The following is a 13,722-nucleotide window of genomic DNA, read 5'->3' on the forward strand; positions in this document are numbered from 1 at the left end:
CATCAGAATTCAGAATATAAATCTCTTCGGTGCAATGTCTTGGTGAAGTCTGATTCAGAGCGTTTATCACTTGGTTTCAGCATCCCAGATACCTGAAGGCTGCTCTGTTAGTAACAGGGATCCTGGAATTAATTGGGTTAGTCTGTTAGTCTCAATATAGGGGGCATGGTGGATGAGCAATGGTTAGAATTCAGTTTAAGGTTCTATATCTGAATGAATCCTGTAACTCCATTGCCCTGACATCCTCTGATTTTGGGTTCTTGGCTTTCTTTGAAGATGAAGTTTGGCTTGGGCCACTTTTGTGCCTAAAGAAAGGTAGTCCTTAGCCAGGTCAGTGATACGGTCATTGAGTTAGATGTCACCCTTCAAAGGAAGCCTTAGCACTCCTAACTTCAGCAGAAACACAGGATACTGTCCCGCTAACTGGAATCCTAAGAACTTCCATGATCTCTCACAAGGTTTATTTTTGGCTTTCTTGGCAAACTCAGCTGCCCCTGAGAGCTCATAGACATGAGCACATGAAAGCTCTAATTGCCAATTAAGTTTGGTGCAAGGCAATGCAATTATTTGCTAAATAAGTGGTGGATTAAAGAGTCAGGGGCATATGTCTTTTTTTACCTCTTTCTCTGGCATGCTGTTGTTGTTTCTACTCTGATATTTCTTAAATAAGATTGCTTATGTCCATGATAGCTCCTAAATGAAGTAGAAGACTCTTTGAAGAAAGGAATCTGTTTTTTATGTTGCTGGGAGTGCTAGGGTGGAAAAAAATCTTTTTCTGATTCTCAGTAAGTCTGAAAATCCAAAAGAAAAAGAAAATACTTAGTTTCAGGATAGTAAAACTTAAATCAGTTAAGTGTCTTTTCCAGTTCAGTGTGTATGTAGTTTATTGTTCACTGTAAACAACATTTTAGTACATAATACAAGTCTACCAGTTTGAAGAATGACTACAATGACAGGGACACTGAAGCACTATTAGTATGTTCTTCTGGAGGCTTCCCTATCAACTGTTAGTAGCACAAATTCTTGGAAAAGAATTTGCGTTTACCCTGCCTCAACTGATTCATTTTTAAAAAAAATACCCGAAGAGGAAAATTACATTCCTAATGGATTCTTTCAGAGGCTTAGTTGAAAAGGGCTATGAAGAAATTCTTTGGAGATTTGCTTGAATCCATTTGGGTGAGATCTTGCTGTTTCCTGACTTAAGAGGTCTCAATCTTTGCAATCCGTGCTTAGGCCATACACTGCTATCTACTTATTTTTAGTCAATTTCTCCTCTTCTGAGACAGATGAGCACTAACCAAACAGGAACATTATGGTTGCTCTCTGTTGTCACAAAGGTGAATTAGCAGAACTCAAATGTAGGAAAGTTGTCTACATCTTCTAACTGTGTATCTGTAGCTAAATCTTTATCTGAAGAAGAATCTTGGAATCTGACTTGGGGTCAGTGCTAGCTTAAAAGGGCTGTTCAGAAAACCTGAATCTACCTCCATCACTGGCTTGAACTGTCTTTCCTTGAATCTAATTGGAGGGGCAAGAGCTGCTTGTTGTCGTCTGTGAGCATGTCTAATACTGGCTAGCATTAGGAACTCCAGTTTCTAATGTTGAAATGTTCTTGAAGTTAATTATGTTAACTTCTGTGCCTCAAGAACTTCTGCTGGCTACTAAGCTCCTACTAAACTTTCCCCTGATCTGAAGGAACATTTTGTAATGGTATTTGTTACCTGCAGACAAAGATTTTCTTGTTAATTTCTTTTCCCTTTTAATCTTGGAACCTCACAACAGTTGGCACTCTTCACAGAGCTTTCCTGTGTGTCCAGTGCTGAAAAGTATGTAGAAACTAGTATTTGACATCTTTCACAGTTCTGTTGGAGCATCTCATTGGCCATGTCCCCTAGTACTAAGTGCAGTGTAGCACAGAGCTTTTAGGATGTTCCCTTTACCTACAAGGAGTCTTCTGTTAAATGGTGTTTTTGAACATTTGAAACTTACTTGCATTAGTCTATGTATTTTTTAATCCTATGGCCATCTTCTAAGAAGATAAACAAAAGAAGTACCAGAGTCTTCAGGACTTACTTACTGTTCAGTAGCTTGACCATCCCACTGTCAATGAAGCAAATGATGGGCATGTGTCTTAAGAACTGGACAAGAAAGTGCACTCCTGGTATCATTACTGTTATCTATTCATTTGGCATGTTTACCAATGCCTTTTGTTTGTACAGAAATCTTGGTAGGCTGCTGTAGTGGGATCTCTACCAGAATGTTGGCAATACTTACAACCAGCAGTCAGCAGCTGTTTATGAGCTTCCATACTTACTGTACATAGTACACATGGTTCAGGCAGTGTTGAGGATCTTCCCTTTAGAAGGAGACTTGCTGCATTTTGTTTGTGACAAGGTTTTACCCTTCATCAGACATTCTACTCTGATGCTTCTACCTTTGAAAGGGCTCTCTCTCCAGGCTTTGAACAGGACAGCTCTATCCAGGTCTGTTCATTGGTCTTCATTTTCACCGCAGGAGCCTGCAGAAGAGGCTGGTGCTTTGATTTAGGCAAAATCTTTCTGAGTTTGCTACAATATATGTCAAAATACAAGCATTTTAAAGCCATGGCAGGCTGCAAATCATCTTCTTTTACCTTTTGTAGCAGAGTGATTGGCCTGTCAAATTACTGGAGAGAGCAGTTTAGCTGTCCAGGGATTGGACACTTTTGCAGATGGACAGCACTATTTCGAATAGCCTTAGATACACTGTTTAGGACTGAAAGTTTTTGTGAACTCTTTGACTTTATAAGAAATGCTAAATAGAATATAAACTTTTAGTGCTTCTCAGTAAGTACTAGCCTCTCTGCCTCAGGCTGCTGTGGAAACTCTTCTGTATTGGTTGTGACAGTTGTTTTTCAATTCAGCCACCTGCAAACAGTGAGTAGCTACAGGAGCATTGTAGCTCCTTTCTTTCCTTACCTGAGGTATTTTTTTTCTGGAACCTATCACACCATATGACTGATAGCCTGAAGACATTGCCTGCACTCACAAAAATTGTAGCATTATTCTGTGGTCAGTTACATCCTGTGGAGTTTCTTTCTCTCTCTTATGGGGGTGTAATATCTTGGCCATAGAATATGTACTCGTACTTGTTTTGGTTAAGGTTAATAGTAGGAGGCATTCTCGGAGGTATGCTGATGGTGCCAAAGGATTGGATAGTTATGTGTGCAGCTATAGAAGCCTTACTGGAACATCAGAGGTTTTTGTTCAGCTCAGTGACTGGTGTGGGAAATTCAGGTAAATACATTACAGATCTTTCCGGTGAAACCATCAGTTAATGTGTTCCTGCCTGATGCAGTTTGTCTGCATAACACTGCTTTCTTGGTGTTCAGCTGCCTGCTCCTTTCCATCTTCCTTCTCTCCAGATCCACTTGCCAACAAACTGCCTGTGGTGTTTGTCTGTATTGATGTGCTCCATGTATGCAGCTGTTACTGCATGGCTAGGTGGTCTTGTGCACTCTTTGAGGATCTAGTTTCTGTACTTACAACTTGACTAAAATTAAACTATGCTAAGTCTGTGGGGTGTTGTTTTCTGCATTAAAGGGTTATTCTCGTGCTTGTTTGTAGTTCTAGCTTTGTTTTATCTGAAAAAAATTACATATATACTGACTGGGAGGATTTCAAACTTGTTTTAAGTTATTTCTAAGGTGTCTGAAAAGTAAACAAGTCCCAGAAATTTTGGGCCTGGAATTGCTGTTTTTTATAGCATAAAATAAAGTATTGGGACCCTTCAACACATCATTCTGTTTAGAGGCTTTTATAGATATTACAGACCAGGTGTGGTGTAACAAAATCTCTTTAATGAGTATTGTGGTTATCAGATAATTGGAGACTGAAAAGCCTGCCTTTCCTTGCTACTATACTAGATTTCTTCTAGATGTTAGAGCTAGCTCTTACTCTTTTTCAACATTTTGCATCATTAAAGAATTAAATCTTAATTAACTTATAAAAAACCCAAAACCAAACATAAGAAGGTGTTCAGATATGTATACTGTGTCATCATCTTCTATTGCCCCTTCTGTCTTTGTACCTCTAGACGTACCAAACAAAATATGAAGTCTAAAATTTAGAAGAGACCATTTCATAGTTTTGGTATAATACTTTTAATACATTTTAAATTTGTAAAAACATGCAATTGATGATTTGTTTTCTTTCTTTTTAAATTACTGTCTTTATGTCTTCAAATTCATTAAATTAGGAATGTTAAAATGAAATGTTAAATGGTTACTTTACTACTGAAAAGATAATTTTATTCTTTTGTAATTCCTTAAAGGAACTAAGACTGGAGGGTGTCTTGTTTTTTGTCAGAAATTAGGCTAACAGCATGAGTGGGAAATACTGCAAGTGCCAGTGTGCATGGAGCATGCTACTTTACACAGAAAATGCAAATAGATATGACCAGGGAGCTTCAAAACAGGTTTAACTGAAAAATAATCTTACACTGAAAACAAATTTCTGTTACGTGTGGCTAAATGTTAATATCATGCAGAGCTATGAGTATTGTGAATGCCTGTTAGAAAACTGATCCCCAGTGTGCGAGTTTTAATTAATTCAAATGTCATGGATTGTTGTAGATCTGACTGATTAGCAAGCTGCCAGATTATTACAGCTAAAATACTGCAAATTCTATTTGCAGTTACAAATGCTTTTAAAAAAGGCAACCTTATCTATATTTAAATGTTGAAAGGGTCCATTGTGCATCACCCTGTACTAATAAGCATTAAAAGTGGCTTTATTTTTTGTCATTTCTTAACAGAACAAAAGAGATGAACATCTTTTGAAAAAAAGAAATGTTCCTCAAGAAGAAAGCTTAGAAGATTCTGATGTTGATGCTGACTTCAAAGCAGTGAGTTCCTTGATTCTGGAATTCTTTTTAAAACTTTGGTGATGTCTCTAAACAATATATTCTGTTATCTTGCAGTTATTTGAAAGTAAATTTATGAACTGATACACTGTTAAAATAAGTTTTCTTGTATTAAATGTTTAAGAAGGTTATAATTTATCAGCAAAATTACTAAAACTATTTTTTTTCTTTTCAAGCAAAATGTAACACTAGAAGCTATACTGCAGGTATGTTACATTTAACTTTTTTTTTTTTTTTAACTAGAAGGGTGTGTTCTATGCACTTTTAATTTTCACTGTGTTTTTAATTATTTTTTTCAGAACGCCACAAGTGACAACCCAGTGATCCAACTGAGTGCTGTCCAAGCTGCAAGGTAAAGATAAAGATACAGAAACATAATTTATACACATTTTTTGTTATAAAAGTTACTTACTTTTATTTTCAATTTCACAGGAAACTCCTATCCAGTGACAGAAATCCACCTATTGATGACTTAATAAAATCTGGAATTTTACCAATTCTGGTAAAATGCCTAGAAAGGGATGATAAGTAAGTATTCTTAAAAATCTTCACTGTTACTGGAAATTTGCATTTTTAAAACAATCATTATTTGAAACAAAACTGAGGATTCCAGCACCATGTAATCTGACACAATGGATCACATTCCGTGATGATAAATCACAGGTTCTCCAGGAAAATTTATTCTGCTGCTGAAATGTCATTTAATTTTTTAGAGCATTTTTGAGCACATCCAGCTAATGGAGAAAACCTTACTACATTTCTCATTGGTTTTGAATATTTCAGCCTTTTACCAGCTTTTTTTAAGAAACCTGCCACAGAGTTGTGTGTATTTGTGTGAAGGCAGAGAGCACACCTGGTTGTGAACAGGGTTTTTTTCCAGAATACATTTGTCTTTCCCATTAAGATTGTTAGCTGAAGTTTCTAGTTTCTTCTCACTGCAAGGTGTGTTTCCTTCTGGCTCTCTGCTGCTCTCTTATGTGATGGTAGAACATGCTCTCTTAGTCTTTATTGGAAAACAAAGAACTTGAGTAAAGAACATAGAGAGCACTGAGCATATAGCTGCAGGCGTTTAATGACATGTAAGAAACAAAACGTGCCATATTCAACAAAGCTTGAGCCCCTGATTCGGACAGGTAGTGATTAACACAATTGAGGTAAATATTTTAGCCTGTCTTTGATCTCAGGCAGACATGAATGTATATAGTATTTCCATTTTCAATGTTATTTCTGCAGCTATGCGAGCTAGGAACTTCGAAAATATGTTGTGGTATTTTTGGTATATTTTGATGGCTGCAAAACTACTAACTATAAGTAGGGTTTTTTCCTAGCTTGTTTAACAAAACAGTTGCTTAGAAGGCAGCTGACAATAACATTCAAATCAGGAAAGAATTTTAAAATGGGTCATGAACGCTTGTCTGCTGTAGAAGGAGATGGTTCAGTGCTTTGAAAATTCTTTTTAATATGAGTCTTCTGCTAGTTTTTGTATGATTTACCCTTGTAAATGTTTAATAAGTCTTTCAAAATTGAACTCAACGTTTTTTTAAGCAGTCCTTTTAATTGTGATTGCTATATAATATTTAGCAGAGTTAAACTCTGAAAAGACTTTGCACAACAAATCTTTAAAGCTGTTGTTCATTTTATACTTGAAAGCTTAGCATGAGAGAAAGAAAAAAGGGACTAACCTAAAAGAGTTTGAATACACTTGATCCTAAAATTTAAGGGTTTGTAGGTAACTGCTGACAGGTGTGATTTGTTTTTACCTCCTGTTTAATTCTTTTGCAATCTCATCCCCCTTAAAACCTCAAATTGCTTTGGAAATTAATAAAAAAAAGTTTAAAAGAAGCAGGTACTTACAACTATGTATAAAACATGACTGATAAAGACACAAAACCTATGGAAATGAAACAGTCACCTAACAGTAAATATTCTCTGTTCTTCCTAAATCCAGACACTTAGAGTTGTGCTAATGACCATGGGCTGTATACTCATGTAGCTTGTAGAACTCATAACTTTTAGTATTTGCTTAAACAGCAGTTTTCGTACAAACTGTTTTACTGAACTGCTGTTGGCATAGACAACAGTTGACAGACGTCTTGGAAGAGATGTTGTCCCAACTTTCATGACATTTGTAACTAATTGTATCTGTATTTAATAAGACAGGTGTGATGCTGTCTTTTCATACTGATTCTCGATATTTCACCTGTCAGTGATGGTGCAGAAAAAAGTCTGTATCCAAATATACCAGCTTGCACTTGATCTGGAATGTAATGTTGGAAGAATCAAGTTTAATTGGTTGTGTGGGTGGGTTTTTTGTTACTAATATTAATTCAGAGTGATGGATAGTTTACAGAGGGTCACAGAATGCAAGATTTCTTTTTTCTTACAGCTTTTCCCCTGGAAAGTCCAGGCTTAGATGTTGGAGTTCTTTTAAATTTTAGCCCACTGGTACTGCCTAAATGTAGAGTATTTAATGTGGATATGGCTAGCAGTATTGAAATGAACCATAAAACAGTCTTCAGATCATGTTTCAATTTACTAGTATAAAATTCTTTCATTACAGTCCTTCATTACAATTTGAAGCTGCATGGGCATTGACTAACATAGCATCAGGCACTTCTGCACAGACTCAAGCTGTTGTACAGTCAAGTAAGTATTACAACTTTGGGTTTTTTGGGGAGGAGGCAGTGGGGGTGGATATTATGGGAAAAGAAAGTATTTAGATAATGAATGCAATTTCTTATCAATACCATTAAAGTAATAAATACATGCTTGTCCTAAAGATTTAGTGAAGATTTCTGAAAGATTTCTACATTTGCTCTTAAACATAAATCTGCTTGTCACTAACAGTTAATGTTAAGGATGCCAGACAGGATTTCCCATCGAGAAGATAGAGAATGACAGATGATACAATAACTATGACAAAAATTTAAGTCCTTTCTCATTCTTGGTTTGATTTCTGAAATCATGTACCATTAATTGCTCTGTGGCTAACACTTAAGTTAGGAATCAATTCTTTCTGCCTCAAAGGTGTGTTCATAAATCTTATTAAAGTTGTTAAATACATACAGTTATGTAAGGTTGCACATTTGAACACATTGTTAAGAAAATTATCATCCTTTCCTTGTCTGTATGATTAGTATCTCCTGTACACACAAGTTTGTTGAGCTGCTGTCATTTCTTGTTTAACCAGACAGTGAGAAAGGAAAGAAACTCTAAAGTCAAAATGAAGATAAATTAATCAAATAATTTTTTCAGGATTATATCTATAGCTTTTATGGATCAGCATTCTTATCTTAAAAGATCACCATTGTGCTAAATATAATATGTTGTCATTAAACACAAGATTATGGATAAGCAAATATATAATAAGATATCCTGACTTACTCATATTCTCATTTTTATATGGGAAAGTGGTGAGTTAGTTATTTGAATTTTTTTTAGTGTATGAACCTGTCTTTCATACTAAAATGCTGGTTTGTATGTTTTCATGGCTAATAAAATAACTGAATAATTATTAGATTCTGTATATTTAAGGTATTGGAGCAATATTATTGTTATTGTTGTTATTATTACTATTATTATTATCCAAGATAAGATTTGGATTAAATGATCTTACAAAAATGAGCTTTGGATAAAAATCCAAAGGCATTAAAACAAAAAAATCAATATCTTGAATTTGTTTCAAAAATTTCTGATGCGATTTGGGCACCTCTGTTTTTAGATTGCTTTTCTGGTGTCTAATTACCTTAGAAAATCTACTCCCAAGTTTTTTCTTCCTTCTCAGCTTGTTCGTTGGTTAGTCATTGTTTTCTTTCTTTTTCATGTCCCACAATGTCGTCCTGTTTGAATGAAGCTAACAGAAAGGATGTTTATAGTATTAGCTCTGAGGCAAATATTTCAAAGTAAAAATTAAAAGTAGAATAAAAGTATGTTCAGCACAACTAAAAACATTATTGTTATCTGAACAATTACTAGAAGTTCAAGTTGGGACATATTTCTCCCAAAATCTGTTTAGCTAATGCTTGAAAAGAAGAAAATGTGCTAAATGACTTCAGAGAATCAAAAAGCATTTTACTCATGAAGAGAAAATGGGTGAAGTTTAGTCTGAAAGTCTTGCTGCTTTGACTGGGAGATGACCAAGGGAAAACAGTCTCCCAGCTCTTCTCCCTTTAGATGAGGAAGGGTTTGAGGAAACAAAGCAGTAGACCCTTGCAGCTACATAAGAGGCTGATGCTGCCTTAATACAAAAGAAGGCAGCCTCCTGCAGTCAGGAGGGACAGATGGTACTTGGAAGGCTCAGCAAAAGAGGAGAAGTACTATATGCACAGAATAGCTCTTGGCAGATGCCAGTTTGGAGCAGGAATAATGAATTTTTTGGGAGTGGTAGGTCAGATAACTTCAATTCATGCTGTCTCAGGTTGTCCTCCTGCCTGAGTGCTATTATGAAATAACTTCATTCCTGGTTTTGAAAGCATACCAGGATTGCAGTGTAATATAAACTACATAGTTGACCCTCTTCTCCAAAAGATGTTGAATGCATGTATGCTGAATTGTAATCTCAGTAATTGCTGAGAAGGAAGCTCAAATATTCCACTTGAGCTAATGGAAGTGGGGTGATTTTATTACAAGAGTGAGTGTTCTTAAGCAACAGTGTGTTGCTGTCCCTGCCTGTCACTTATAGGCAATGGCTGAATCACTCCTCTGGGGTGGGGAAGGGAATTTTAGGTTGTCTTTGTTCTTCATGGCCCTGTGTTTTTCAGGGAAATACATCAGAGTTTTTTGGCTTATTATCACTTAACATTATCAACACAATATTGATTCACAGTTGCTCACAAACTCTGTTGCACTGTAAAAAAATTTGTGAAGCTGTTTCTGCAAGAAAAATACTCTTTAACAGTATATAAATTGATCTAGTTTATTCAGACTATAGGATGCGTATGATCATATATAGATTTAAAAAATTGCTGCATTAGTTACTGTCTTTCAAACAGTATGGCTTCTCTGAAGGAAACCAGTGCAGGGGGATGGTAGTGGGATGGTTACTTAGCTCAATCAAATATATTTAATTCCAAAGAGAATGATACCTAAAATCAGTACCACTTCCTTAATTTGGTATGTTGCTGGCATTATATAAGAGCAAATTAAAACGTGTCTTGGGACTGGCAGATGGATGTAAATCTTCACTGCATATGGAAACTAACTATAGCCACCTCTTGGGAGGAAGCTATTTTCTTAAAGTCAGGATATAAAGCACGTTTGCACAAGTAGGCATGTCATTCTGCTTGGTATGTGTTGTGATCCTGGATAACTGGAAATCTGAATTACCGGGACATGAAACCTCATACCTGCATACTTGAGGGTCTGCCTGTCGCTTTGAGAAATATGGGGAAATGTTTAAATGTGGGGAGCATTGTTGATTAATAATTCTGTTCTCAATTTTTCTGTTCTGTTCTCTATTTTTCCCTTCTCTAGATACATATAGAAATGTTCAACTCAGGTTTTGTGCACCCTTCATAATAGAAACATTTATAAAGCGTGGTGGAGAATGTGTTTTGTGTAAATCAGTGAACATGTTGTTCATATACCAAGATGCAGCATTAAACAAATCTAATCTTTGCATTCTGCAGATGCAGTACCCCTCTTCTTGAGACTACTTCATTCACCACACCAGAATGTTTGTGAGCAAGCTGTCTGGGCTCTGGGAAATATTATAGGTAACTTGTTTTAATGAATTCAATTCAGGGAACATTTCATTTTAGAACTTAACTTTTTGAACACTGGCATTATCATAAGAGACTATGTTTCCTCTGAATTCAGTGTCTTGATACAATTTTTTTTAAAGTATATAATATGGCCAGAATTACATATGTACCTCCTGGTTTTTTTTCTAAATAATATTATCACTTACTATACAAAATATTAACAGGATAAATTTTGTGTTTCCTAAAATATACATACATAAGTTTACGTATGTATATTTAATTAAATATTATCTTTTTAGTAGTAGATTATTGGTGAGGAAACATAGAATTTCAGTATCCCAACATGTCATTGCATACATTTCAAGATTTTTCATTTTTAATGTAATTTCTTTTGCAACAATTTTCATTTCTGTAGGTGATGGTCCTCAGTGTAGAGATTATGTCATATCACTGGGAGTTGTCAAACCTCTTCTGTCCTTCATCAATCCCTCCATTCCCATCACCTTCCTTCGGAACGTCACATGGGTCATTGTAAATCTCTGCAGGAATAAGGACCCCCCACCGCCTATGGAGACAGTTCAGGAGGTAAATAAAGAATTATGAGACAGATAATGTTTTATACTCTGGGTTGGAGGCCAAATGTTTTACATTGTCATACTATGAATTCTTGCATGTTTTCTGTCACTGCACATGTGTAGTGCCACTCTATCGTAATGTTAGATGAAATAATTTGACCAATTTGGTGGTTCTTGCTACAGCTGTAATAAAGGTATTTGTAATGTCTGAAACTGAGTGATGAGACCAAAGTGATGAGCTACACAACAAAAACATTAACACACTAGAAAGCATTAAAATACTCAGCATTACATGTTTTCATTAAAAAAAAAAAAGTATGATTCTGTACCTAGAAGAATTCAAATGTAATTATTTTCAGCAAGAGGAAGTGTAAACTGTGGCATGTAGTGTGGTTTGTGTTTTGACTCAGCGTGCACATGCAGTCAGTGCCAAGTCCCAACCTAAGCAGAAATCCTTTTAAACTGGTGAACAGAGCAAATGCTCCATTGATAGTTGGAACAGTTAGTAAAATGGAACTATTTGGCTAGAATTGTAAATGTAATTAAAGTTCTTGATTTTAAGATAAATTCAAAAGTGTGGATACAGTTTTTGAAGCCATGTGAAGTATATTACTGTTAACAGCTAAACTTTAATGAAATTTTTTAAATGAAGCAGAGAAACAGGGAAACTTTTTCAAGTAATACTTTACTAAATAAAACACTGTTCAAAGCAGTTTTATCACAGCCCAGTTTTATGTTTTCTCCATTTGTCATTATTCTGTGATTTGTGATTTAATCTAAGAGGTTTATAATACTGATATTAGGATAATAATTTTTATTGTGTGTGATAATAAAGCTTTTTAAATAGTGGTAGGGTGTCTTATCTCTGTTATTTGCTTGTTTTCCCTCAAAATACAGTCTACATTCTGTGTCTGGAGTATAGTACTGTCTCATATTTTTACATATTTGAAATACAGATAATACAGATATTTTTATGCATACTTTGAGGGAATGACCAGCTGCTGCAAAGTGTGTGATTACAATATATTAAAGTAGACTCAAGCTAAGCTTTGTGATTGCAATACTTGGATTCATAATTTTACCACCAATTTTGTTCTACTATAATGACTGATGAACTTCTTTTCAGATTTTGCCAGCATTGTGTGTTCTCATTTACCATACAGATATAAATGTAAGTAATTTCTAAAGTTTTAGATATTTAGATTCTTTGTTTTCTCTAGAAAGATAATGCTGCAGGATTTTGTTAAAGTAGTAAACTTGGGTTCGTGTTTTAATTTATGTATAATTAAGTCATAAATGCATAATTAAATATGAAGACTAATGTGATTGTGGCTATTCAGAGCATGAAAAAGAAAGTGCAAATACCATTTCTGAAATACCTTTTGTAGAAGATGGTATTTTTTATCCTGTACATTTGAAATAGCTTTAAAAAATCCTATCTTGAATAGAGCACTAGAAAATTAGTGTCAGCTTTACCATCAGCAGCACTTTCATTCTGCCCCAGTTTATAATTTTGCATAGATGATATGTAATATATGTAAAAGAATTACATGTAATTCTGTATTTCACTCCAGTCAAATATTGTGATCATAAGGGTAAACCTGACTTCTGTAACCTGTTGGGTGCCTGACTTTACAACATTTAATTAAATAAATCGCATAGGAAAATATATTTAAACAGACAGCAATAAACTATTGTTTTGTGGCACCTTTGACAACCTTCATGTTTTTAATACTAAACCTTCAGTACTTCCCACATTCCTGAATCATGAGTTTATCTGTGTTTTTCCAGTGTCTTAGGGAGTGGATTTGCCTCATGAAACCTTATATATTGTGACTTCAGAAAAGAGATCTGTGTAACTGAGGGTTATTAAGCTGTTTTTCTCCTCCTTCTTTCAGGACTTTGTAATCCCTGTAGTGATCCTTTAGTTTAGGGAAGAAGGAATTGAACCCTTGTGTTGGGTTTGGGGATAAAATAAAGCGTGAGATCAGTGAGACTGTCATTTGTTAGTTCAACACTGTAGTAGTGGTGTTTCTGCTGCTTTTTTAATGGTGAAGTGGGCTTGTCTCCACAAAATATTTGTACAGTTTAAGCTGGGATTTTGCCAGGATTTTCCCAGTGTAATGTGAGTGGGAGACAGCACATGGTGACTTCTCAATGAGTAATTTGGACAAAGCTGAACGGAATTCATTGCAAAACTAAATATACTTCTAACCTGTAGGCTCTTTTTCTCTGCCAAATTTTAAAGCTTTTTGAAAGCAGTGATTGTATGAGAGCTTATTGATGTAGGTATGAGACTGTGATGCCAGGTTTTGACTGATCTCAATTAGGGTGTCCATCATTTTGCTCCTGAGAGTCAGGTGCTAGTTTGGAGGTACCAGTGTGGTCCCAGCCTCTCCGTACTGGAGCAGCAAACCTATCTTTGGAGATGAGTCAGTGATGCAGGTAGGTCAGCCCACAGTCCTGTGAGCGCTTCTGGCGGCTGCTGCTCTCGTCACCAGCAGGGCTGTGGGACAGCAAACTGGTGAGGCACCATCTCTCAC

At 35.6% G+C, this 13,722-nt stretch overlaps 1 protein-coding gene across 1 annotated transcript in view; it reads left to right on the forward strand.

The window, feature by feature from the left end:
- The window catches only part of KPNA3 (karyopherin subunit alpha 3), a 47,655-nt gene that overhangs the window by 23,291 nt on the left and 10,642 nt on the right, over window positions 1-13,722 (forward strand). Inside the window, exons 3-10 of the mRNA XM_041466977.1 lie at window positions 4,795-4,884; window positions 5,079-5,108; window positions 5,202-5,254; window positions 5,335-5,430; window positions 7,463-7,548; window positions 10,530-10,616; window positions 11,020-11,189; window positions 12,306-12,350. Coding sequence (XP_041322911.1) covers window positions 4,795-4,884; window positions 5,079-5,108; window positions 5,202-5,254; window positions 5,335-5,430; window positions 7,463-7,548; window positions 10,530-10,616; window positions 11,020-11,189; window positions 12,306-12,350 — 657 coding nt within the window. The remainder of the gene's footprint in view (window positions 1-4,794; window positions 4,885-5,078; window positions 5,109-5,201; window positions 5,255-5,334; window positions 5,431-7,462; window positions 7,549-10,529; window positions 10,617-11,019; window positions 11,190-12,305; window positions 12,351-13,722) is intronic.

The sequence above is a fragment of the Pyrgilauda ruficollis genome, unplaced genomic scaffold (assembly GCF_017590135.1).
Source record: "Pyrgilauda ruficollis isolate IOZ18807 unplaced genomic scaffold, ASM1759013v1 scaffold20, whole genome shotgun sequence".
NCBI classification, from domain to species: Eukaryota; Metazoa; Chordata; class Aves; order Passeriformes; family Passeridae; genus Pyrgilauda; species Pyrgilauda ruficollis.